Genomic DNA, 27,252 nt, shown 5'->3' with positions numbered 1-27,252 from the left:
AGCTGCTGTAGAGTAATTGCAGATCTTAAGCTGTGTGTATTATTAAGAATCCTAATAGTAAGAGGTAAGAGTTATTATAGGAAATTCAAAAAGGATACGTTATTCTTATTTAACGCTTTTTTTTTAAAAAGTGTTCCCTTGAATTCCATCCTTGAAGTACTATGATTTCAAAGAGGGTAACCATTAGTATACGGAGTTTTCTTTAATCTTTTCATGTGTATTCCTCTTTAAGATGTTGAAGACCTTTTTAAACCTATGACCAAGATATAACTCTGTTTTTGGGGTGGGGGGTTTGGGTGTCCTTCGTAGGTGGAGACTGACTTATTGCCATCGTGGATGATCTTGACAGCAAATCTACTCAGCCATGTCGTACGGTGCGGGTTTTGGGGATCCTAATCAACTAGCCCAGCGCATAACTTCTAACATCCAGAAGATCACGCAATGCTGTAAGTTGCATTTATGCATGTTTATCTAAAACTTTAATAATGGTGGTGCCTCCCCATTCGTGGTTAGTTTGTCAGATTCATTCATGAGAACTCACTCTCTGACTGCTCATTTGACAGGTTTGTGGCACCTCACACAGCAGATCCAGTCCTTTGTGTGTATGGTTAAGTGTGATTTATCCTGGGGAAATATAGTATCACTCTGTATTCACTAAATGAATAAATAATTAGTAAGATGGCTGCTGGTAATAAACTAGTTTTGTCCTGGCCAGTTATGTGGCACCTTAAGATGATAGGTTGAGATGTTTGCTGAGCAAGGATTGCATCAAATATTTGCTGGAGCTTGAATTGTTTAGCATGGACAGAAGCTGTAGCCTTGCAGCTTGTCCTTGGAAGTACGTGTTAGATATGTAAATAAGATGGTTTTAATATACTTGTGCTTAGATTCATGCCACCTAATTTTTTTAGCCACCTAACTAGGGTGTTCGACTTAGAGGTAGGTTAGGCTGCTGGGGTTTTCAGTCCTTTTCCCTTTCCTTCCATTTTCCATTATATTTTAAATATGTGTGTGTGTGTATTTATATATATAGCAAGTACAACTTGATTTCACAAATGGCACGAAGTGTACTGTTCATCAGGAGGGAGCTAGCCATGAACAGCATATGGCTAGATTTTGGCATGCATGTTTTTAATGTGCAGGATGTAGTGTGCATGCAGAAATGGGTATTTTTTCATTAAAAATTCACATGAATTCTCATCAGTTAAGTATGTCAATTTTAATAAAAATTTTGATCTTTTTTTTGCAAGACAAGTTTTAGGAGTTGGTATTTGTAGCACAGATTACTGGCACAGATTGAACTTTTGCCTATTTTTTCAGCTACATTTTGTATTTTCTTCCAGAAAGAATTTCTTTAGATCTCAATGGACAGAAAGAAAAATTGCAATATTACTTTATTTAAAAGTTTTTCTACCTCAGGGTTGTATTTCCTCAACCTAAAATTAAGAAACTGGCTCTGTAAAAGCCCTTATGCTGCATTTTCTAAAATCTGTTCAGTGAATGCACTCAGTCTCATGTCTTCTAACTTAGTATTCCAGAGACACCTGCCAACCTGTGACAGACACTGAGGCTCCAAGATGTAAAAAAGAAGTCTTAGTTGCCTGATGAAAAGAAAAAGTGAAATCAGTAGTTGATACTGGAGCATTGTGAAGACAGTTGCTGAGCATAATTAACCACCTTGTGCTGGACTCAGCAAGTCCTTAGTCTCACCCTGCTGCTTCTGTTGCCTCTCCCTTTGTGACAAACAAGCTGTACTAAAAGCAAGCTGCCCAGGTTTAGATAGGAGACATCCTGCAGGGGTTACCTGCAATCCTGCCCTCCTTTCCTTTTTGAAATTTAGAAGGCTAAAATCTGAGCAATAGACAGATGCTTCTGCCATTCCAAGACCCAAGTCCAAATCTCTTAGCCCCACTGCTGCTTAGCTTCAGAAGCAGGAGCTTTGCCTTCAAAAACTCCAGCCAAGCACTTATCTAGGACTGGTAGGTACACAGCTGGATTTAATCCTTTGCTCTTCTGTAGATCTGACTGAACTCTAACCACTTAGTTACTCTTGTAGTCCATTCTCCTCTGGTAGATTCTTATAAGGATCTGGATCTTATGGGCATGCTGAACATGTTTCCTGGACTGAGCTGTCTTAGGGCTTATGTACACTTTTTCTAGATATTTTATTCCCATGTGTAGTACCTGTCCAGCTTTCTGTTGGAAGGTGTGAGCTGCAGGAACGTCTAGGTCAAATGGGAAGAAGGCTGCAAACTTAGGGATGTATAGAGCTAAGTCACCTGCTGAGCGGGTGTCTCCTAGACTGCTATTTGTGAATTTGGTTAGGGAGAGAGGGGGATTTAACCCTAAATCCATGTTTTTCCTTCGGAGTAGTTGACTTGATTTTGCACTTCTGTCCAGCAATGCTTATCATTTGTGAGATGTGTCAACACATTTGAAATCTTCTTGGTTAACCTGGGTTTGTGTAGATATCCTGGTTTTCAGAGTGAGACCAATCGAGTAAGAGTTTTGTTTCAGATTAACGAACCATTTCGGAACGTCCCTCAAAACTAATTCATGCGTGTGCTAACATGCAAGCAAACTCTGAATACTACTAGAGAGATACATATGAGATACAGATTAGTTGAAAGCAAGCTGGCTCTTCCAGCTAGAAGCTGGCCCTTTAACTGTGGGAGAAATACAGAACAACTTCCTGAGTTAGGCAACAGTGTGCTGCCGAGATTTCATAATACACCAGAGTTTTATAGGAAGCAGCATTGGTCGGAACAACAATCTTTATGGTAATGTTTCTTCAAGATTTAATTATTACACACACACACCCTCCAAGTAATAAATTTGATGTGGTTCTTAAATAACTGTTTTTAATATGCCATACATATGCAAGATAAAATACATATATTAAATACTTCACATTTCATAATGCATCCACACAATGATGCTGTCATATTAATAGTTGTGATCCTTGCCTCCGTTCTTTCCAAGTTCATGTAGCCCACTGTTACTGATTGACAAGCAAAGCTCATCCCTATGCTGGTTGAGCATGCCACTTCGATAATTAAATCAGTTGCAAGATAGCATTCTTTTTGGTTTCGGCTTTGTGGTAATGGAAAGGACCTATATTTGTGTTAAGCAACAGCTGGGTTAGTTTAGCACCCTTTTAACTTTAAAGAACATATTTTATTGATTTGTTGATGCAATAATGCAGTTGATTGTTATGTTGAAGATGCGTTAAGAGTTGTAAATTGCTTCCACCTTGCCTGAACCTCTGGTGAACTACTGTAGTAACCGCTATCTCTAGTGGGTTGTGAGTTTCTTTGGAGGAGACGGTTTTGGGGGGATCACTTTTAGGACCATGAAGATACAATTGAGCTGGCTAATGGGAAGCAGCATACACTACTGTCTGCAGTCTGAGCTTGCTTGGAAACTTAAGCCAGGAGGGCACCTATATGTGTTTGTGATCCCAAGCCCCAGAACGTTCTGTGAAAATAAGGTTCTTCAAACAAGCACCTGTGCTGTGTTTGGGTTTCCAGCATTTCTGGAGAAATAAGTGATTCTAACATCACGTATCAGCCTCTGGGGAATGGAGTCTACTTTCATCAGCCTGAAACTCCTGTTTTGCTTATCAGTGACATCTCTGAGCTGAGGTTTAGGCAAGTAGTCTGCAGAGTGTTTCTCAGTGCCTTTTGTTAAAACTGTTCCACTGAGCAGCTGGAACTGCAAAACTCAAGGCTCTTCTTGACATCCAATGTAGAGCGGCAGACCTCAGGCAGGAGAGGGAGAGTTAGGTTCTCAGACCCACTCCTAGAGTTTTTAGAGAATCCATGTGACTCTTTCGGCAGTGCTGTAAAAGCTGGGGAGCCTGAATCACATGTGCTTGAATGAGCTGCAGTGTTGTGTGTTGAACCTCGGTGAGGTCAGCGATGCCTGCAAGCCATGTCTCGCTGGTTTGGTTTCGGATCTGTGTTAACTGTGATGAGAAGTAGATCTGCAAACAGCTAGGGAAACTTCAGGTTTAAATAATAAAACCAAGAAGTGTATAATGGGCTTTGGCACCTCTTAGGCTTAGAGAGCTGCTAAATTTCTGTGTTACTAGAATGCAACTTAACAATCAAGGTTTGAAAGTCTGTCTGTCTAGAATCTCATACAAAGTAACTGTATTTCTCATCCCAGGCCTATCTTATATCTGATTATAAAATCTAGATGATACACATTGTGTTGGACTTTTGAAATACAAATTTAAAGATGGCTGAGGTTTGTCCCTAACTTTCTGAATATGAAGAACAGGAATATGGAGAGCAGAATATATAGAATGATGCAGGGTGTAGAGCTCCAGCCTGTCTGGACTTTGCAGATGGAGAACCTATTATCGAGGTGTTTTAATCGGTGTTTACTGAAGGAGCAGTAGTTCCAGAACTGAGTTTCATAGGTCGCACTCTCACTTATGTGGCAGCATAAGGGTAACTGCTGTTAACTTGAGAGAAATCTCAATACCTTCCTTCAATATTTCCTTGAAACATTTCCTGTTGGTTATTCGTTTACAGCAACTAGATAGACAAGGAAAGAGTGTGATGCATGGAAGCAAGATGAGCTAGCAAAAAAGTATTTCTTTGTGACAAAACGAGTCCTACCTGCTTACAGATCTGTATCTCTACCAGACGTGTTCATGTACCATATTAGGGTTATGCCTACTAGGATAAGAGCATCGAGTCCATATTGTGATTTTTTTTTAAATTTTTTTTTATCTCCTCCTCTTCTTGAAGAGCATGTAGTGAATCGCACAAGGGAAAATCTGATCTTTCACAAGTGGAAAGATGAAAATACAATTAATAAAACAAACAAAAAGCCTAATTTAAAAGCTTTAAAATATGTTAATTTCAGATTTCTTACAACTGTGAAGATGAAGGGGAGCAGTTTTTCAAAGTCTGTCATTTTTCTGTGTGTTAGAGAATTGTTTCTCTATGTGTAGGAAAAAGAGGGAAAGTGTCTTGTTTAAAAAGATGATCCCAAGAGGGTGCAAAATGGGAGTTGCATTCATCTGCAGGGACAACTCCACAGTTGTAAGAGTAGAAAGGATATGGTTAAAGAAGTAGGGGTCTCTTCTACTTAGCTGGAAAGATTTGACTCGTGTCTCTGAAAGGAACTATGCAAGAAGTAACCAGCCATGGTTTTTCCTTCCCACAACATACTTCTCAGGTCTCTGTCCCATGTGTGGGTCATTGAGGAAGCAGGCTTGTATGCCTTTGTTTTGCTTTGCTCCTAATATTTTCTTTGTAGCTACCAAATATGTCACTTGTTGCAATCCCCGCAGAAAAGCAAGAACGATACAGGCTAGATGAATAGCTTTCATGTCTCTGCTGGCATCTCAAGCTGGCGTTCGGGAGCTGTTGGTTCGGAAGCAGTTTAGAATGCTGCCTTTGCTTGGGAACACAGAGCAAAGGCTGGCATTGATAAAGTATGCCCAGTCTTTGAGTTTTAGAAAATTTCTGGTTTGTAAACTCTAATCAGTTAGAGAACCTATGCTAACTGAAGTGAGGCATTCGTATGCCCTTCCTATCTCTCCCTTCTCAACTCCTCCAGCTTATAAAGGTCATGGCAGGTTTTTGTTCAATGGTAGTTGCAAAGTCAGTAAGAATGGCATAATCTACCCTTGCTCAGTATTGGCAAGGTCAGTGATAGAGTATTTGACGTGTTCATGCACACTGGAAATCAGCCTAGCTGGAGAAGCATGTGCTCTGCATACTGCAAGATGAAGGCGGGGGGGGGGGGGGGGTGAAATTCAGTTGCCACAATCCACATATGGCTAGAGGGAGTCTGTCTGGCTTTGAGAGCTTCTTTCTCATAATGACTCTTGCTTTCTGCTGATTTCCTTTTCTGTTCATTAAGGTAGCACAAACATCAATTCATATAGAGCACATTCCCAGAAGGTCAACTTCAGCCAGGAGAGATCCCTGTGTCATGTGATACATCTCCTGTGACAGCAATTTTGTCCAATTTCTGTTGCATCCCAAGTTTTCTGTAAGCCAGAATTTTCACTGAATGTTACGGGAGTTGAATTACATCCATCATATGACTTTCCCTTTCACTTTATGTAACTGTAGAAAATTATAAATGTAGATTAAACCCTGAAGAATATTAGAGTTCTGATACATGCCTTTTTGTTATGGTTTAAGCCCAGTGGGTAGCTCAACTGTTCAGCTAAAACGGGCTGAAACATTAATGAGAAACTATGTTTGCCACTATGTTTTTAACACCAACAGGTTCGCATGATTATTCTTTAGCTAAAGAAGGATACAGATGGGTAAGTGAAAAGTAAATGAAGCCATTGAAGTGTTTGAAATCGGAGCCTATATGAAAACAAAATTCTGTTTTGTCTGTATTTAAAGTGCGGTTTTGTACAGGTGTGGTTTTAAAGCAAATAGGCTTAAAGTAGAGCTTGTTGAGACTTTTAACGATGATATTGTCAGAAATTTCCAACTAGCTGCAGTTAAATTCTGGTTAACTTTGTGGGAAGATACTAGTCAGCACAAATTTTTTCTTTTTTATTATGATGGTTGCTGTTGTCAGAAAGGCTTCTTGGATTTAGAATAAAGCTTCAGTAAAACCTGGAAAAGGGTGGTTATTTAGGCATTTTAAGCAGCCGTTATGGTCCTCCACGTTCCATTTTTGTGGGCTTTTCCAAGGCCAAGGAATTGAACTTGAATCTGCTATATCCAGGTCATAACCTGAAAATAGAGGATAATAAGAGGAGGAATTCAGATATTTCGAGTCTTTCTAAATGCCTGTCTTTCTGCAACAAGCTGAAGTCATGAAGCCCACAGTTCTTTTAGAAATAAACTATTTCTGAAAACTTCAAGCATGTATTATTTGCATGCTTTTCCTAAAAGCTTTGTTCTATGTAAAGTAGCATATAAATATATTTAAGGTAGTATAGCTCACAGTTTCATATATAAATTTGGAGAGTTTTGTTAGTATTTTTCTGTGTTTTGTCTTGTTTGTTAAAAATATTTTGGTTCTATGGGAAATGACATGTGAAACTGTCTTATGTGGATGACATTGCATAAGAGGGACAGAGATTTATTTATGCTAGTGGCAGAATAGAGTGAAAAATGGGTCTTCCATGTACACCCCAGAGCGTTATTTGTGTTAGTATGTGCAGAAAAGGCAGAATTTTCCTTGTCCTACACTGTTTTGCTCTGCCTTAGTTAACTAATCTGGGGGTGGCAGGGATGGAAGAGCTCTGTAAATTCAGCCATCTTAATTTGGAAGCAGTTTAAATAGCAATTTATAAATACCAAGGTGACTAGTGAAGGCATTCACAATTTGTCTGTGACTGGTGCCTTTGCTAATGGAGCAAGTATAAATGGACTCACCTAGACAAGGTAATTTCTGCAAACCAGACTGCATTTGCAGCAGAGAGGGGAAGGGATGTGGCTAGGCTTCTTCCTATCTGTACAGAGTTACATATCAGAGCCTCTCTAAGGTACTTGAAATACCTATTCCAGTTCAGTTCTGTTGGGTTTTACTCCTTGCAGACAGAAGAAGAGGAGAATGCATGGCAGTTTGATTATCCAGAGAACTCTCTATCAAATCTCCTATAAAACTGCTGTGCAGGAGGCTGCACCCCAGCTAGGGCTCAGAATAAACCCCGGCCAGTGGTTGATGGCGAGTGACCCCGGAGTGACAGCTACTTGCTTGTGTCAACCAGTGTGTGACATGTTATGTGTCTTTGCTTCCATGCTACCTACTGAGCTAGCTTGCTGTGTTGATGACCTGACCTATTAAAAACAAGCTTTCTTCAAGTAGACAGGTTGGGTTTATGGTGTTTGTGCAGCTACTGTTTACTGCAAAATCATAGATCATTCTCACAACTTAATAAGCTACTGGTGTTCTTTAAAGAAACGTTCAAACTTTGGGGTTTCAGGGAGTTACCAGGGGCTTTTTAGGAATGAATATAAAGTGAATATAACTTGATTTAATGACTTCCCCTTGGCTGAACTGTAATAATTGATCACACAATCAGTTATTGTGCACTTAATGTGTATTTTGTGTGCTCTATGGCCACATTAGAAGAACAGGCACTACTTCAATCCCACTTCCCAGTGTCTTTTGAAGACCATTATAAATGGTAGTACACTAGCATGAAATAACTGCAGCTGTACTGAAAAAAACGGAGGCAGGTCCTGAACTCCAGACATTGTTACTGATGTTCCTGATCACTTGGGGACAAGATTCTACTTAGAAATGCTAGAAGCTGTAATAAAATCCAACAGGAAAGGGTGCAAGAATTGTTGTTTTCCTACTCTTACGTACTTACTGAGTCTTCAGTCCTTAGAGCTCTGAGAACAATCTTCATCCCTATCCTCATTTTATTTTGTCCTTCCCATACACAGTTCAGTTACGGTTTCTCTGCGCCAATGTATTATACTGCTTTAGAATAATAAGTGTTATACGTTAAGACAGAATAAAGCAAATCACTGAAAACCAAATCGCTGAAGTTTTTAGATACTTAATTCCAAATAGGTGAGCTCTTGGGCATGGGGCTGCTATTTGCTAAGAAGTAAGTGCAGAAGGAAAAAAACACTGAATTGGATTTGAATAAATTGCGAAAGCCTGCTGTTCCCAGGCAAAAGCAGTTTGAACTGGTGTAAATTTTACAGATACTTCTTCTTTTCCAATAACCTGCTCTGAAGTGACTCTGCAGTTTATTAGATTCCACACAACTTTATCTGTTACTGGATGTGCTGTTTGTTGACTCACTTGTTCAGCTGGAAACAAGTAGGAAGTTTCTTCATAGTTACCCAACCGGTGGCAGCGTATGTAAGGTCTTTGACAAAACGTTTCTGAATGATGATTGTGCTGGTGGTGTATACACAGCTTATTTGCCATACGAAGCCATAGCTGAGCCTGAGCCTCCCATGGAGCAGACTTTGCGTTTGGTGCATACAGTGGAACGCTTTGCTGATCTTGTTTATTCTGCTTGGGCTCAGGAGCTAGGAAAATGACTGAAAATCAATGGCTTTAAATCCTCATTGTTCATTTTAGTCCTCTGAACTTTAGGCAATGACTAAAACCCTATCTGCCCCTTTTTAAGTAAAAGACGGTGGCTTGGGGGGGACCCTCACCATCGTAGTTAATATTCAGGAGCAGCTGTGCTCCTCCTTCCTGTGACAGGTCCGGAGCCTTGCTGTTCTGAAAGGGAGATTTCACTGTACTCGCCCTGCCTGCTTGTCTGGTTCTTGTCCTCTGCAGTACAGTGCCTCAATATTTGTTGCTCCTGTTGCTGCCGGTGTTTTTTCCAAGCACACTCAATGAGTGCTGCATTTCCTGTGGAAGCATTGGGCCATTCATAAGCTTTATGAAATCGGGCAACGTGGTGGGTCTGGCTTGGACTGCAGCGCTGAAGGAAACTGCCGCTGTGTGACTGTAATGCATTCTTGTGCGATCCAAGTAAGAAGCGAGGTTCCAGGCTGCAAACCAGTAATAAGCAACACTCATTAAACATTTTTTTTCCCCTCCAATTTCATGCTTCTGTGTTGTGGCCTTCCTTTTAGAACTCTTTGGATTAATGTGTTGATTCCCCTCACTCTTCAGCTGTAAAGCTGCAACAAGCTTGGTCATGGCCACTTGAGGGTTTAACGTTTGGTTTTTCAAATGTTAAATAGAATGGAGGTTAACATGGGAAGAGAGCTGATTGTAGGTAGCCTGGGAAAGCTTCTCTCCTGTAGCCAGAGTTACTGGTAAGTGTTCCGAAGAAGGACCATCCTCAGTTTCCCTTGTCTCATGCTAGGGATGAACATGGTGCTTGGACACTTCTCAGCCCTGCCAGAGAAGGTGGGTGACCTGTAGTCCACTCTTCATTTCCCTAATCTTAATTAGTTCTTTGCCTTTCAAACATTAGGATTTTAATAAAGGTTTTGGTTTTTTTTTTTAACATTTTCTTCTGCAACAATACTGTGGTGTTACAGCCCATACAGTGATTACTAATTCTCAGTTGGGGATAACTTTGTTTGCTTCTGTATTCTTAGAGGCAAGAAGTTGTTTATGTTTTGGTCTTCATTGTATTATTTTATTTATTTGTATCTTTATTTTAAGTTTGAAACTTCCAGTGTGTTCTTAAACATTTTCATGTTCAAGGAGCAGAACCAGCAGTTATGTCAACACAGATTTACTTGTGGTAGCGGAACAGCTTTGCAGAGGCAGCTGAAAAACAAGGGAAGATGAGGAGAAAGGAGATAAAACTTTCATCTTTCCCAGCCAGCTGTTAAGCAAGGATAGGGTGTGATCCAAAATGTAAAATATGTTTTTAGCTATGTAAAAAATAGTATGTATTACACATCTGGCAGGAACATGTTTCTCCTACCTGGTTAAAAAAAATGTAAATACTTCCACTGGAAATCTCGCTATTCATGCAGAGAAAAGGAGGCCTTTTATATGAGACAGTATTACTGGTTTTTTTCTATGCCCTTTATTTGTTCTCTTTAACTAGAGGGAGAGCTTCCACTGACTAGAAATGGAACACTGTTTGGCTTAGTAAAAGTAAACATGAGCTGACTCTTAAATAATTTTCTCTGTAGGAATTCAGGTTATGTCTTAATTGTTTCTCTGGCTCATCATTAACCGTGTCTGACCTGTTCCTGAGCATGTGACCGGTCTGAGAGTAGCTGAGTAGCTTTCATCAGCTAACAGTTACGTATTATGAGATCTACATCAGGAACGCTGCAAAGACAATTGAAAAGTCTTCTTACTAATACGGTATTGCTTCTTTCTTAATACAAGGCTCACTTTCAGGTGGAAAAAGTGAGATTCTTTTCTTTTGCGTGCAAGACAGCAGTTGCTTGCGGAAGATGTATTTTGCTTGCGTGGTATGCATGCACATGGTCCTGTGCTGCCCAGTTCCCAAGGGGCACTTGCTTTCTGCAGTGGCTCGCTGCCAGCCCACAGCTGGCAAGGTGCTACTTCTGCAGGGTTGCAGCTTGAGCCCTGAAAGAGCTGTTGATCTTCATTATATACAAACATCTACCCTGAGCTTCAGTATAGAAGTGGCTGTAGGAGTTAGCATGCCTCTGACAGAGGCTGTTGCTATATCCTAGTGGCTTTGGTGAAGAACGCCTGCGTGCACACGGTGTGTGCCCTTCTGCAGCTCCTGAGCAAAGTCCAGCAGCTAACTGTACATACCCAAGGAACCTGAGCTAAACTGTCAGACTTTGCACTGAAATGGATTAAAATCATGCACAAGATCCAGTCAGGTGCTGTTACAGGATTGGTAATGCCCAGAAGGACAGGAGGGACCTCTGGTAGTCATATTACTCCTGCCTTTCAGAGCTCCATGGGAAGTTGGGAGAATCTGGAAATGGGGAAGGGAAAACCATAAAGGGTGTGGTAACCTAGGAACCCATCAAAAGTGTGCTCTGATCTTTGGTCCTGACTGTTAGCAGTATGTTTACTGTGCAGAGCTAGGACCTTGTGAATTGGGCTTAAGCACGTGGCTCTCCGGGACACTTGAGCATTACTGATGGATAGAGAGGCACCAAAGCAGCTGCCAGGTGCCTTGGTGTGCCAGCCTGAACTCCCTGCACAGCGGTGAAAAGCTGGTTAAACAAGGGAGGCAGTACCATTATAAATGCCACCATCAGCAGTGAAGCCAGGAGCTTAGGGGCCTCTGTTTTATGAAAAGTAATCCCAGGTTTCCATCAGTTTTGTTCTCTCTCTTCAGTGCCAAGATACTCTCTCTGCTTGCTTCCCAAATGATGCAGTGGAAGGAGTCAGCAGAGCTGTTTCTACAGTCTAACTTTCAGGAGGAGAGGCTAAGACGACCCTGCCTTTCTCTTGAGGGAAGGAAGGCAAATTTGCTTTTAACTAAGAAGTTTTGAAGCCAGTTCTTGCTTTGAATCAAATTCTGTAAGATCTCTGTGTGTACATGTGAGGGAACAAGACATTTTACCTCTGTGACCCAGGTGGCAACGTCTTAAAGCCTATTTGAAATTTTAAATGACAAAGCTCAACAAGTTCATGGGTCTGGACAAGTATCTGTGGTTTAGATGGTTTTGTGATTAGATATATAATATTTTATCAAATGTCCAAATGAGTAGTAGCTACGGTAAGAAATCTGTAAAAAAAAAAAAAAAACCAAGCCAAACCAAAAGAATTATAAGACTATAAAGAAATACTTTTTTTTTTTTAGCCTGTATACTCTCCAGAATGTTTATGTTACTATGAAGGAGTACAAAGGATGGATTTCTTTAATTCATCAACCTGCAGTTATGTACTGTAAATCAAGATTTCAGGAAGGTCAGCTTCTCTACTTCCTGTGTTACACTGGTCCTACTGACTTGCTTTTGGCTTTTTTATGAAGACAATGTCAGGAGTATTGCTGAAGACTGTTGGCCAAAATTTACTTTTACTGCTCCACCTTTTTTCTGTTTGCTTACTTGAATAAGCAATGTTTCACTTTTCAGTGCAGTATACTTCATATGAATAAAAAATTGAGAGGAGAAATGCTCTTTTTTTCTGAATAATGTCCTTATTGTGGAAGGTTAAGATGGAAAATGCTAAATTACAGGAAGCCCAGAAAAATTGGTGTCAGTTCAGTCCTTGGGATTTTTTTTTTTCTTAAATTAATTTTATTTTTTTCCCTTGTGATTTGAAAGCCTGATAGCACTTTGCTTTTTTGATGCATACTTACAGACTTTTTGGTAAGATGCGTTTTAATTTTGTGCTGAATTCTTGAATCGTGAGAACTGAACTGGGATGAACTTCGCTCTGCCTGGAATTGTATAGCTGACATTGTATAGCCAGTCGGTGCTGACTTTTAATTTCCCCTACTTGTGCTCAGTTTAAGAAGTAGGATAAATATCTAGTTATCTTGGAATGCAAATACTTTAAGTATAGGCTTTATTTCAGAGAATTTTTCAAGTGAGAGCCTTTATTTAAAACGCAAACCTGTATTTTCTTTATTTGCAGTTAAATAATGCATCTCTAGGTGGCGGTAGGACACACCGGTACTTTTTCTAAAGTCTGCAAAACGGCTGTTAACAGAGTGCTTGCAGTTTGTTTTGAGGGTTTTTTGTGGGTTGCTTGTTTGGGGGTTTTTTGTTTTGTTTTGTTTTTTATTCTCCCTTTAACAGTACATACAGGATAACAGAGCACCTTGGCTCTCAAATCAGAAGACAGAGTACCTTGGAACAAATAAAGGATAATTTGTGTGCAGTTTTATAGATACCAAAAACTCACACTGTTAAAGATAACATTGGCCAGTTACCTTCTTGTTTGTTCATTTTAAAACAATGCATCACACTGAACAGAAAAAGAAGGCTTAATTACCCAAAGTCAGTATTAATCAGTACGTGACCAGGAGGAGCAGAGGCATTCCCCAGCTGGCCGCGGCAGGGAGGGGCTGGCGCTCTGCCGCAGGTGACGACTGTAGACAACATTCAAAAATTTTCACTTATGTTTTGCTGCTTTTCAGCTCAATTAAAATACGAGCTGTGTGATACCCATCTTACAGTGCTGTTCCCTTTGGTAATTCTTTTAGTAGCTTATATCCACTCAATCACCCCAAGGACTTCTGCCTTGAAGTATTTGATTTAGTATAAGGTAAAACTTTCCTCTCTTTTTGATATCTTCATTACCTGGGTGTGCACAGAAGGAATTGACTATAGCAGTCTCTGACATAGTGATGTTACATAAAGCAGTGTAGAAAATCCAATGTCATCTAATTCGCTGGAGACTTGTTATGAAACAAAGATTAGTATTAATATTACTACTAAAAATGTTCTAAGGAATTCCAATTTTATCTAACTGCTTAACATAAGTCACAGGTAACTTTCTTCTTGTAACTGAAGTTCTGTCTGTTACAGATATCTTCCATGGTACCCTTTTTTATGGTTTTCTTCCTTACTTAGAGTTGCCTTTTACTGCAATTTTAACTGTATTTAGTGAAAAAAGATAATGTGCTAGTAAAGTGAGGATCCCACACACTATCATACGGTCATATTTTCTACTGACTGTGGTACACCAGTTTGCCTGGAGAGGGCCACAGAAATACAGGGAAGACAAGTCTACTCCTAGCTGAGGTCCAGCAAACATAAGTTATTTTGCATATGTGTTCTTTTGTTTTAGAAGATGTGAGGGTGTTAAGCTGAGATAATATCCTTGAAGTGTCTGTCCATTTTTCTCCTTGCTTTCTCATGTGACAGCAAAATACATTGAGCTGAAAATAAGTCTCAGATGATGTGTCAGTCTTTGCAGTTCAAAACTAATATAATTTATGAAATACACTTAAAAGTAACTGGTGCTTTGTATCCCACATTTAAAAATGTAAGAATCTGAAAACTACAGTTTAAACCTGCACACCTGACAGGTTATTTTAATGTGCTGTAAACCCATGAATGCTTTGTTGCTCTCTCTTTATTATTGCACTGCTTCTGAAATATTTGTATGTGACAGTGTCATGGCAGTCTTTCATATGGCTTTCCAAAATGATGTGCAGAAAATATGATTAAACCAGAATAAGAATTGTGCTGTTTATTTTAAAAATTAATATTAAAAGGCCTGATCTATCCTTAGTATAGTTAAACTAATAACTGATCTTTAAATTGCCTCTTTCTAACTAGATACTCGAATACATTCCCATCCTTTATAAGTAACGGTGGGCGCTGTCTTTGACTTGGCAAAAATGATTCACTAGTTGTTCTGGGTCTTCTTAGGTGGAGTCTTTGTAGTGGGTTGAAACAGTCTTGAGTATCAGTTTCTGTCAACTTTTATGGCTTTAGAATTGTCAAGCAAAAATGCATAAAATTAAGTGGGATTTGCCTGTGTCCCAGTAAAATTTCTCTTCCTCTTCACAAACAGCTGCCGAAATACAAAGAATACTACATCAGCTTGGAACACCACAAGACACGCCCGAGTTGAGGCAACAGCTGTGAGTACTTCACATGAAAATGTTTCATTTCACTGCATTGTAAACAATCTCCTGATAGGTGATGAGGCGGGTTTTTTTGTTAGGCAGGGTGCTTGATCTCACAGAAAGGCAAGTGTAGAGAAATGCTTGAAATGTAAATGTTTGAGATGACCTTTTTAAAATTAATCTTGGATAATCTTTATTTAGAGTCAGCTACTTTGCCCATGTATGTTACCTGCAGTATCCATACATCTATAAAACCTATGCTGTATGTCAGCAAAGGGAAGCGGGCAGGACCAGAAAGAAATATCACTGTTTTTAAAACAACCACCACCCACTTCCACCCCAATCAGCTCTTCAAATCTGTCTGTATAAGTTTCACAAGGTAATGAATGTATTGGGGGTTTTTGTGAGATGTGATACTGAGGAGGAGAGGGGAATGCCTTTTTAGCGATGAAAGATACAGTAAGGGATGACATTATAGAATAAACATGTGCCAGAAGTACGGAAAAAGCAGAAGTGAAATAAGGCTCCAAGGCAGATGCTGTACTCCAGTTCAGTCACCTGAGGGTGGATCTTCATTAATATGTCACTGGCCAAGACAGTCAGCTGCTCTCCACTTTTCTGCAGGGTCTAATGAACGGTATGTTGGGTTTTTTTCCCCGTTAACCTTCTTTATCACATTAATCTCAGCATCATAAATGCATGTAAACGATGTGTTGTGCTAACCCTGTCGGTGAGAAAGTTGGCAGTCTTCGGTGTGGTTAATGCCTCACTGTGGCTGTTGAGTATGAGGAGGAGGTGTGTATTGAACCAAAGGCATCACATTCATTTTGTGTGAACAGGCAAATTGCTTTGTAATAGTCAGAGTTCAGGGCCCATAACTTTAGCCAGGTACGATAGACAGTGGATATCCTACTGGAGACTGAACAGGTGACGATCAACATACACAGTTTATGCAATAACCAAAGAGAATCTAGGCATAAATTCACAACTACGCAGGATAGAAACTGTTGTGAAGGACATTCCAGTCCCTTTATGGAGGCAATATATATGGTAAGCTTCCTTGGGTTTTCATCTATTCCTTTTTCATTTGTCTGAACATTTGGCCCTTCCTTTCATGTTGATTATGTATCTGAACACTTACTCGATTATTTAATATATTGATGTTGATTGTTTGCCAGTAGCTTTCCAGATAAAATGTTTTTATATACACTGGGGAGGAGGATGCAAAAGCAGGTCAAGAATTTGAGTTGCTCCAGGAAAAAACTATGAAGGTTGGTAAAAGAGTGTGTGACAATATCAGAAGCAAAGAGGCAAAAAAACAAAAATAGCAATGCTCTTGAAGACAAGGGGTTTTTTTAAGCACTGTAGAGCTATTTAGTAAATAATGAAGTTTTTGGCTAAGCTCGCAACCATTGTATCATGGGAGAATATAGATCTCTTTGGATAAGTGTCCCAGTAATTATCAGAAATTGACTTTTCATGAGCTGTGGTATCAGAATTGTATTTAAGCCACAGTATGTTCTTTTACACAGAAAAAACTTGGTCTTTTCTACAGTTATTCTGAACTCAGAAATGACCAGGTGTTTCCAACTATTGATAGCCTCAAAAGGACTATGAAAATCATGTTTAGATATTCATAATAATTAGAAAGCTATCGCTGCATATTAGGAAAATAGAAGAAACCTCAGAAAAAAAAAAAGGTGAGTAATGATGCTGTCACACTGAGGAACACGCCTTCTTCGGCATCTGTCCTGCCTGGAATCCATGGTGTCATGCCTTTACAGTGAAGAACAGAATAAAGAGAAGCAGTACTGCTCCTTTTCTGAGAATCAGTGAAACTCAAAAAAAATAACCCAGTGGTCTCTAATGAAACTTTGTATTTGGTTTTAGGCAACAAAAGCAGCAATACACCAACCAGCTTGCCAAAGAAACTGACAAATACATTAAAGAGTTTGGATCTTTGCCTGCAACAAGTGAACAGGTATAAAACCAAAGAGCGTGGCTTGTTTGACTATCATGTTGGCTCACGTAGAATATTTGAGTGTCTTCAGTTCTTCATGCCTATTTTTGTGCTCCTCACCAGGCTCTCACAGCGCTTGTTTCATTAGTCTACACGTTTTCACAACAGGGACACTTGGTACACATTATTTTGTTGCAGCCCAGACTTGTTCCAAAGTTGTTTTTAATGTATCAGGAATGAGGTAGTTGGACTGAAATGGTAGGAATCAAGGCAGCGTGCCAAGTCTGACATTTTAGGTAGCTGGGCACTTTGTAATCTGTTGCAGTGACGCTAACTCAGACTGCTTCCAGGGGCCAGGAGTTGTGTGCCAAAACTGCTTACAGGGCAGGTAACTAGACCTGTTCGCCCACTGTCCAAATAATTTGATTATGCACAGTAGGTCTGCTCTACTTCACTCAAATCAGCATATACGCTATGTCTTGTCCACAGGCTTTTCCTTTCTTAAGTGGAGTGGACAGGAGCTGTTACTTAAACAGCTTGTGCAGTCTTAAAACTGTTTCTTTGCCAGGTCGGTATAAAATCTTGGCAGGAGATAACATGTGAAGTGGCTGTTGTCATTAGCACACTCCTGCCCGCCATCCTGTGGTTTCTTATCCTAGAGAAATCTGTCACTTAGATAAGGGAGGTGCAACAGGATCCCCAAAAAAACGTGAATTCAGCTTATTGTCACTCAAACAACTTGCCTGGTCTGTGGCTGGACCAAGGAACTTTTAGGAAGATGAATTGTCCTGAAACACTGAATTCAAATGGCAGGCCATGATCCATGTGTGCTCATCCTGTCAAGGTGTAAGCTTCTAATAGAGGTGTTAAAACTTGGTCTTGATATATAACCTCTAGTTCAGGCAAAGTATGTTTGAGAGATTTTTTTATGGTTTCTCTGTTTCTTTACTTTGGAGATGTAAAGTTGGCGGTGAGATGTTTTATTTTACTCCTTTTATCATGAGCATCTTCATGAAAGCTGCCTCTCAATGAAATGCATAAATAACAGATCGATGAATGGCAAATATAGCCTCTCAGAAGTCTGGAAGGAAGGGTTGTTGTAACGTATACATTTAGGGGAATATGGTGGAGGCTCTCCTAAGTGCCCAGTATTCCTCTTCTCTCCCCTACATCTTCCATTAAAAAAAAAAAAAAAAAAAAAAAAAAAAAAGGCATGAAAGGTTAGAGCCGGTATTTTTGTACCAGCTCATAGGGGGGAATGAGAACCCACTTTTTCAGCATTTATGTAAAATTCTTGCAGAGTGCCCTGTCCCTGCCCATTTCTTTCTTTTCTGCACCCTTCCACCCCATTTGGTCACCTGTGCATATTTTAGCATCCATGGTACCAAAATATTTCACACTTCAACAGTACGGTTTATAAGCAACAGATAATAAGGAAGGTAGAAGTTTTCTTATCCCTGCCCATTTCTCATTTCCATAGCTATTAAATGAAACGAAATACATTGGTTTCCGCTTCAAATGCCTTAAATTGTGGCAGAGTTATGTGATCCCAGAGGGAAGGAAGGTTTGTTCATGCAGTTGCAAATGGTTTTGTAGACAACCTTATACCTATTTAGAAAAAAAGAATATATTCCTTAGCATTGAGCAGCCTGGAAATGGCAGAGCCTTGAAAAGCCTGAGCTCATTTGACTTGGTAAAACTTTTTCTCCTATAGCGTCAAAGAAAAATACAGAAAGACCGTCTTGTGGGGGAGTTCACCACAGCACTAACAAATTTCCAAAGGCTCCAAAGACAAGCTGCTGAGAAAGAAAAAGACTTCGTAGCCAGAGTAAGAGCCAGCTCAAGGGTATCTGTAAGTATCGGAAAATGTGCTATTATACTCTGTTTACAATGGTGTTGGTGGCGTTCATGTTAAACTTCCCTTTGTGAAGTTCATATCTGACTCCAAATATGGCAGAACATGTGCTATATAAGTGTATGATTATAAACTTTCTTTGCTCACTTTCATGCATAGCTGAATTACACAGTTTGTTTTATAGTAAAGGCTGAATTAAGTTGTAATAATCAACCACCTACTCCCCGCTGCCCCCCTCCCTGGTGAACTGTTAGTTTTTCTTTGCCTTTGTCACACAAAGGCATGAAGTGCCCCTGGGTTCATGCAGTAATTCTGAAAAAGCAATTTTTAGTAGATTTTTAAATGCTTTTGCTGGACCTTTAGATATCAACAGAGTTTTCCTACAGGGAAGAATCGCATGCCAGATTTCTGTACAATATTGAAGTGGACAAGTGCTGAGGAGCTTGCAATGTTGAGCTTTTCCTTGTTAGCATATCGATTTTGCCTTCCCACTCTGTGCCAAATACATGTTGCTGTACTTGTAAATTTTAGCAGGCAGTTACTGAGCTGAATGTTTTTGCTTGTGTTTCAGCTTTATGCATGCATAAAGCAAAATCAGGATGAGAACATGTTAAGTCATGTTTTAGTTTGAAGTCGACTTACTATAAACCTTGTAATATTGACTCATTATAGAAATGCTGACTACTTCTTTCAGGGCCATAATGTTTTATTTCTATTTTTAAACACTGATCATGTAGGGTGGTGCTCCTGAAGATAGCTACAAAGAAGGAACACTTGTCTCTTGGGACAGGTAGGCTGAATTTCTTAGTAAGTCTCAACCTAGCTCAGAATAATAAAAGGCCTCCAGGGAATCCAGCTGCCAATTAAAAAAAATTTTTTTTTTCTGATCAATTGCCTTTTTCTGGAGGGAGTTGGGGTAGGTTGTTCAGTTAAGCTTTCTTCCATAGGGCAAGTGTAGAGAAGAGGCTTTGGTGGGATAGGTGGGAAGAAAAAGGAGTTGTTCACATCACCTCCCCCTTTTTTCCCCATGCTTCAGCTTTAGTTGTCTCCTCAAGTGTGTTTGGGCTTTGAGACCCAAACTTAGGTTACCAGAGTCCAACCTGTCAATAGAATAAAACTGTTGTGATAAGGGTCCAATGTTTACTGGGATCTCCCATTGCTTTCATCCTCTCCAAGAACTGCTTCTTAGTCTCAGATTCTGTTTTGTTGGCTAGCTTACTTTTGCCTCAGATGGATATAAACTCTGCAGTTTATAATTCAGAAGAAACTTTGCCCTTGTATTTTCCAATTAGCTAGCTCAATGCTATGTGCAACGTTGCTACAGCAGCAGCTTCCTATACCAAAGATGGTACTGTTAGACCTTCCCTATTAGCTAGACAGACAAGTGTAAAAACCTGTGTTTTGTTAATTGATAATGTAAAGTATATGCTATGTATTTAACTGTTGTTTTATTCTTCTGAGTTATTTCTCATTGGGCCTGTTCAAGTCTGGATGTGGTTTTTTTGTTTGATAGTCAACCACAAGCACAAGTGCAAGATGAAGAAATTACAGAAGATGACCTCCGTCTTATTGAGGAGAGGGAATCTTCTATTAGGCAGCTTGAGGTAAGTACAAGTGGTTTTACAGCAGAATATGCTTTTAATGTTTCCAAAGAAAAAACATTTTATAGTGGCATGAGCACTAAATACAGACATTAATCTTGAAGGGTTAGGGTTTGTTTGTGGGTGTAATTTTTTTTCTTCAAAACTACAAATATTGCCATTAGATGTGAAATGCGCACTAGAATTCTCTGTATGAAAGCCATGTTTTGACACTGTGTTTAACTTCAGTGGTTCAGTTATGGAATAAGAGAGTGCTTGTGTGATTGCAATAAAAAACATATTTTTTTCCAACACAAGTCATATTCTATCCCTTTTTTAACAGTGACTATAAATTAAGCAAAATTTAGACTTTTCCTCCCAGGTATTCCCAACGTATTTTTCAACAACTTCATTTTGTAAGCAGCTCTTTTGAACACTTCTGGAAATACAGAGATACTGTTTCATTCAAACTTTTGTAATTAAGGGCTTGTCAAAAAGTTAAAAACATTTAACATCAAAAACAAGATGTAAACTACACAAAAAAATTAACATGTGATGAAATGCTGACATCAAGAGACTTCTGCAAAGACAAAATTAATTTGGAATTAATGGAAGCACACCTCTACCATCAACAAGAAAGATGCTGGAACTGGAGTTTGTCAGGAAGTCTTGCTGATGTGTGTGGCAAAATCCATTCTATGTATAAATTTTTCAATAATCTCTCCCTTGTTGCCACCCATATGTTAACATACAGTAAATTAAACTAAACATGTGTCAGTCATTAGTTAGGAAGAGATCACATGCATAGTGGTAACATGGCACCTATCACTTCATCATTACCAGATGGTAAGAGGATGATGTAATATAGGAGCAATGGCCATATTATATAGGTAATTTCTGTACACTACTGCTTATGAAACTTGTGTGTGTTTAATTTAATAGGTGTACTAAAACTAATGCAAAATACTTTCTGCACATGCTCGTATTAATTTGCCTAAAATGGATAGCTTTTAAGCAAAGTTGGCATGACCCTTTACTTTCAGTTAAACTAATACAAATAAGTGTGTAGGCAAGCCCTCAGCAGTGAGAGATACTGTTTGTGATGTGAAGTGTACTTTGTGCACATAGTCCTCTTTGGTTAGTTTGATTTTAAGAAACTTGGTCTTGTAGTACCAAAAAAGCCTTCCAAATAAACGTATTAAGGGGTTTCTTTATCCTGTAAAGAGTCATGGATGCGCACTTGGCAGGAGAAGGTGTAGTATTTCTGCTTAAATGTGCAGAGATGCTAGTGTATGTTATGTCAACTAATGCAATGACTCTTTCCTTGCAGGCAGATATTATGGACATCAATGAAATTTTTAAAGATCTAGGAATGATGATTCATGAACAAGGTGATGTGATAGGTAAGTCCAATTCAAATATTCTCTGAAATTTTTTTTATTCTGTTTCTCTGGAGATCAGCAATGTAGAACTTCCTTTAGAGGAATTTTGCCAGCAAAAAAGAATATCAATGCTAAAGCAAATCAGGTGCAACCTAATAATGGATAGACTGGCTGCGGTGACTGGGAGTACATCAAGAAAATGTGTTTAAAATGTAGTTTAAAACATTATGTAGTTTTAAATGTGTATAAATCATCTTTGAAAGTAGTATTTTGAACTCTTATGTACATAAAAGTGGAGTTCGTGTGGGGAGTTTTGCTGTATTGACTAGTGACGTAAGTGTGCAGATTCAGCAAAGGCTCTTGCTTTGCCCTCCATGCAAACAGGTTCATTCTTTGAATTAAGTTTGATGGAAAAATACATTTTCTGAGTTTGCTGCCAAGCCATGCTGTTGTCTATGTCCAGCATACATGTGCAGGGCTTTTTCTATCACCTTATTCCATAACCTGTTTGTATTTTTCCAGGAAGAAAAAAATAAAACCGTGTCAGTATGATAGAATATCAAACTAGAGTCATGCCTCTTGGGGTGTTTTGTGTGTCTGTTTCCCTTGATTTCCTAGGTCTTGGGACTTTTTTGATATGAGCAGAGTGTAGTCACTAGCAAGTTGGAGGATAAATAAAAGAAAAAAAAAAGAAAAAAAAAAAAGGAAAAAAGGGGAGGGGGAAAAAAAGAAAAAAAAGAAGGGAAAAAAGTAAAAATACTAAAAGTTTCTACCCTCGTTGGTATCTAAGGTTCAGCCCCCCTTCTAGAGCAAGGGAGCTGTTACTGACATGAATTCAGCCATTCATTGCCGGGGTGGTTCAGAAATGAACTTGTACAAAAATATAGGATGGGTCAAACTTCCATAATGCAATGTATAAAGCTTTAGGTATTGATGAAGACACCAAGAGGTGGGGGGCAGCTATTACATATGCTCTCAAGTGTATTTCAGCATTCCAAACCTTTGGCTGGCTTATGACTAACCAAAAATTGAAATCTTTCTGTTTAAAATAAAGACAGCATAGAAGCCAATGTGGAAAATGCAGATGTACATGTGCAGCAAGCAAACCAGCAGCTGTCAAGAGCAGCAAATTATCAGGTAATGTCAGCCAGTTGTGTGTAACTGTCCTTTCTCAGTAGTCCTGACTTCCACTTTCTTGTGCAGTTCAGATTTTGCTTATCAATTTCCTCAAGGCTTGCAGACTTACTTAAAGGTTTATGTTAGACTAGGATGGTTTTTCTAGGTCACTGTAAAACAAAAGTCAGTGACCTCTGAAAGTTTTGGGTTTCCTGTAAAATTAGCCGGGCTGTTTCAGGGTACCTGGAGTTATACCTTTATTTAAAACAAACAAACAAACAAAAAACAATGAAACAAACCCCTCCTTTTACAGCTCAAGAAGTAAAAGGTTCCTGTGTATGGAGAGCAAGCCTCTAAAGATCACTGGAGGAGTAGGGAAGATATGCAGGGAAGTCTTGTGAAGATGCTGCCAGTTAGCACCAAGTTTTGCTGTCTAAAATCTTCTCAAAGCTGTATATATCCAGCTTCTGTTAATTGCTACCCTGATGCTAAAAACATATTTCAAACTCTCAAACGTTTTTGAAAAGCCCTTTAAATACCTTTAAATGCCACTTCTTTATAACATTTTTGGAACTTAGTAGAAATAATCTTATTAGTAATAAATCTTCCCTCTTAAGTCAGAGTTAGTCCTTAGACTTTTTTTTTAATCCTCTTACATGTGTTAGTAGTAGCCAGGACAGTAAATCAATGACAAAATGTCTGAAGGATTGCATGCTGATTTCAGAAGTGGAGATGTATCCTTGAACTGTGTTCTAGGCAGCACTAATTGGCACATTAAATATGATTGGCTCCTATTTTGATACTGACAAAGTTCAGGAAAAAAAATAGCAGCAGCCAGAATTTCCTGTGGAAGGTATTAGTTTTCTGGTTGAAATTTAAAAAGAAAAACTTTGTGTTTTTATCTTGAGGAGGAAAGGATGAATATCTTCTGATCTCAAAGGAAGGTTATTGAGACTTTTGACAAGCTTCTGTTCAGTGTGTCTTGCAGCAGAGACCAAACGTTCAGCAGAATTGCCCTGTATTTGAAAGGATTGTGTAGTTTGCTTCAGATTTGAACTTTCCTTTGCTCGAAAATGTGTCCTTGTTCCAAGATGCTGAAAAATCATTTCCACTTTCAGCAGACTTATTTTAATTTCGGCAGCTATTATATCTGTATGCCCTGGCCCTCTCAAAGAAGTGGTAGAGGCCCAGGCATGCCGGCAGGGATGAGATGGCACATGGGTGGTACAGTCACAACTTCCTGCTTGTCGTTAGACAAGGTATACACCACTGATCTGCCACGTGGGGTACATTCACACAGCAGAGTTGTTTGGTCAAAGTCAAGCTCCTCTCCTTTCTTTCCCCCTTTACCACTGTTGCTTCAGCACTTGCAGAAATGATGATTTGAGTGTATGATGACATAAGATCTCAATGTCTTTAGTCCACTACCTTGCTTAAGTAGTATTACAGGGAAAATGTTTGACTTCAATGCAATGTTGGCAAGACGTGGTCTCCAGGGTGAAACTAGAGGACACTGGGAGTGTAAGGCGAGAATTGGACACAGATTTTAAAAAAAGGAAGGTACTTTAGCAAATGGATTGAGTTATAGAATCATAGAATCATTAAGGTTGGAAAAGACCTCTAAGATCATCAGATCCAACCACCAACCCAACACCCCCATGCCCACTAAACCATGTCCTGAAGTGCCACATCCACACATTTTTTTGAACACCTCCAGTGATGGTGACTCCACCACTTCCCTGGGCAGCCTGTTCCAATGCTTGACCACCCTCTCCGTGAAGAAATTTTTCCTAATATCCAGTCTAAACCTCCCCTGCCACAACTTGAGGCCATTTCCTCCCATCTTATTGCTAGTTACTTGGGAGACCAACACCCACCTCACCACAACCCCCTTTCAGGTAGTTGTGGAGAGCGATAAGGTCTCCCCTCAGCCTCCTCTTCTCCAGACTAAACAACCCCAGTTCCCTCAGCCGCTCCTCATCAGACTTGTTCTCCAGACCCCTCACCAGCTTCGTTGCCCTTCTCTGGACACGCTCCAGCACCTCAATGTCCTTCTTGTAGTGAGGGGCCCAAAACTGAACACAGGATTCAAGCTGCAGCCTCACCAGTGCTGAGTACAGGGGCACGATCACTTCCCTACTCCTGCTGGCCACACTATTTCTGATACAGGCCAGGATGCTGTTGGCCTTCTTGGCCACCTGGGCATACTGCCGGCTCATGTTCAGCTGCTGTCAACCAGCACCCCCAGGTCCCTTTCCGCTGGGCAGCTCTCCAGCCACTCCTCCCCAAGCCTGTAGCATTGCATGGGGTTGTCGTGACCGAAGTGCAGGACCCTGCACTTGGCCTTATTAAACCTCATACAGTTGGCCTCAGCCCATTGATCCAGCCTGTCCAGACCCCTCTGCAGGGCCCTCCTACCCTCCAGCAGATCAACACTCCCACCCAATTTGGTGTCATCTGCAAACTTGCTGAGGGAGCACTCAATCCCCTCACCCAGATCATTGATAAAGATACCAAACAAGACTGGCCCCAGAACTGAGCCCTGGGGAACACCACTTGTGACCGGCTGCCAATTGGACTTAACTCTGTTCAGCTGGGCTTCAGCGCCAGTTTTTTGCAGGCTCTGTCCAGCCAGCTTTTTAACCAGCAAAGAGTACACTTGTCTAAGCCATGAGCTGCTAGCTTTTCTAGGAGAATGCTGTGTCAAAGGCTTTACTACAACAGTAAGGCAGACTTACTGTCCAGGTAGGCAACAGCCACAGCCTTTCCCTCATCCACTGGGTGGGGTCACCTGGTCATAGAAGGAGATCAGGTTGGTCAAGCAGGACCTCCTTTCATGAACCCATGCTGGCTGGGCCTGATCCCTTGGTTGTCCTGCACATGTCCCGTGAGCAGCCTCAAGATGAACCGCTCCATAATCTTCCCTGGCACCAAGGTCAAGTTGACAGACCTGTAGTTCCTGGGTTCCTCCTTCCTTCTTTTAGATAGGTGTCACACTGGAAAGCCTCCAGTCATCCGGGACCTCCCCTGTTAACCAGGACTGCTGATAAATGATGGAGAGTGGCTTGGCAAGCTCCTCTACCAGCTCCCTCAGTACTCTTGGGTGGATCCCATCAGGCACCATAGACTTGTGGGTGTCCAGGTGGCCTAGCAGGTCCTTAACTGCTTCCTCCTGGATTATGGGGAGTTTATTCTGCTCTCCACCCCTGTCTTCCAGCTCAGGGGGCTGAATACCCTGAGGATACCTGGTCTGGCTATTAAAGACAGGAGCAAAGGTGACATTAAGTACCTCAGCCTTTTCCCCCTCCTTGGTGGCAATGTTCCCCTCCACGTGCAATAAAGGATGGAGATTCTCCTTGGCTCTTTTTGTTGTTAATATATTTGTGAAAACATTTTTTCTTTTACGACAGCGAGTTCTAGCAAGTAAAATGATGAAATGAAGAAATCTTAGCCTGAAAATTGGAGAAGTGGCAGCAAGATAGTAGAACTGGAAGAAGAAAATAGTTAAGCAGCTTGGTAGTCTGGGTGGTACTGGGCAGAGAACTGGCAGCTCCACTGAAGAACAGACACAGATGTAGTTCTTCAGGGGCGGGGGCAGAAAAACAAAAACACCCATGCAGAAGAACATCTGCCAAACAGAGCAAAGCCTGGCTTTGCTTCTGGAATTGTGGCCTAGAATCCCAATATTTGAGTGTGTTTATCCCTTGGCTAGCAGCAAATGCCTGTGAAACCCACTGGTAATTTCCTTTCCTGCTGTGAAGGAAACCTTCAGATTCTATATCCTTCAGATAAAGAATGACAGACTGCTGCTTATCTTGCGTGCTCTGGTATCTCAAGTTACAGACCTCTGTGGGAGATGTGAAAGTTCTGGATATGCTCATAATTTATGCTTTATTGTTGTGACATCTATATAACTGGTCAATCTTCCAGAAGTCTAAAATTAGTCCTTTGTCCCCTTCTGTATATACATTGAGTCTTTAAATATTTTTTTCTAGCAGACCATTTCTGGCTCCTCTACTGTGCTGATTGATTGTCCATTTTCCTTTGTACGCGGTTACCTGCTCTCACATTTTCTTTCCCCCGGTGCTCTAATTATATCCATTCATTATGTTACTGCATTCTCTTTCATTAGTTTATTATGTATGCCAGAAAATACCACTGAAATAATTCTGTTGAATACTATAGCCATAAAAGTAAGTCATGGATACATTAGCTTTTTTTTTCTTGAACAACTTCCTATGACTTGTTGTTTGTAAGGACACAGTTTAGTTAGATTGCACAAGACCTTAAAAGCATTTAAGTAGTCTTCTGATGTGGTGCTGCAGTTTTCAATCAACTTGGTTTTTTTTCTCTATTGGCAGCAAAGGTCCCGAAAGAAGATGTGCATCCTCATTGTTATACTTGCTGTTGGAGTATTGCTTGTTGGAATCATCATATGGTTTTCTACAAAATAA

General features: G+C 40.1%; 1 protein-coding gene across 1 annotated transcript; it reads left to right on the top strand.

Moving 5' to 3' along the window:
* Positions 1 to 364: 364 nt before the first annotated feature.
* Positions 365 to 27,252, top strand: STX7 (syntaxin 7; the record flags this gene model as incomplete). Its single annotated transcript, XM_081997641.1, has 9 exons — positions 365 to 446; positions 14,851 to 14,920; positions 16,796 to 16,886; positions 18,580 to 18,717; positions 19,458 to 19,510; positions 20,234 to 20,324; positions 21,631 to 21,703; positions 22,737 to 22,819; positions 27,160 to 27,252. 9 exons carry the CDS (start codon positions 365 to 367, stop codon positions 27,250 to 27,252), a joined length of 774 nt encoding a protein of 257 aa, XP_081853767.1.

The sequence above is a fragment of the Phaethon aethereus genome (assembly GCF_964289735.1).
Source record: "Phaethon aethereus genome assembly, chromosome: 3".
NCBI lineage: Eukaryota > Metazoa > Chordata > Aves > Phaethontiformes > Phaethontidae > Phaethon > Phaethon aethereus.
This window is presented reverse-complemented; position numbering and strand designations above follow the sequence as displayed.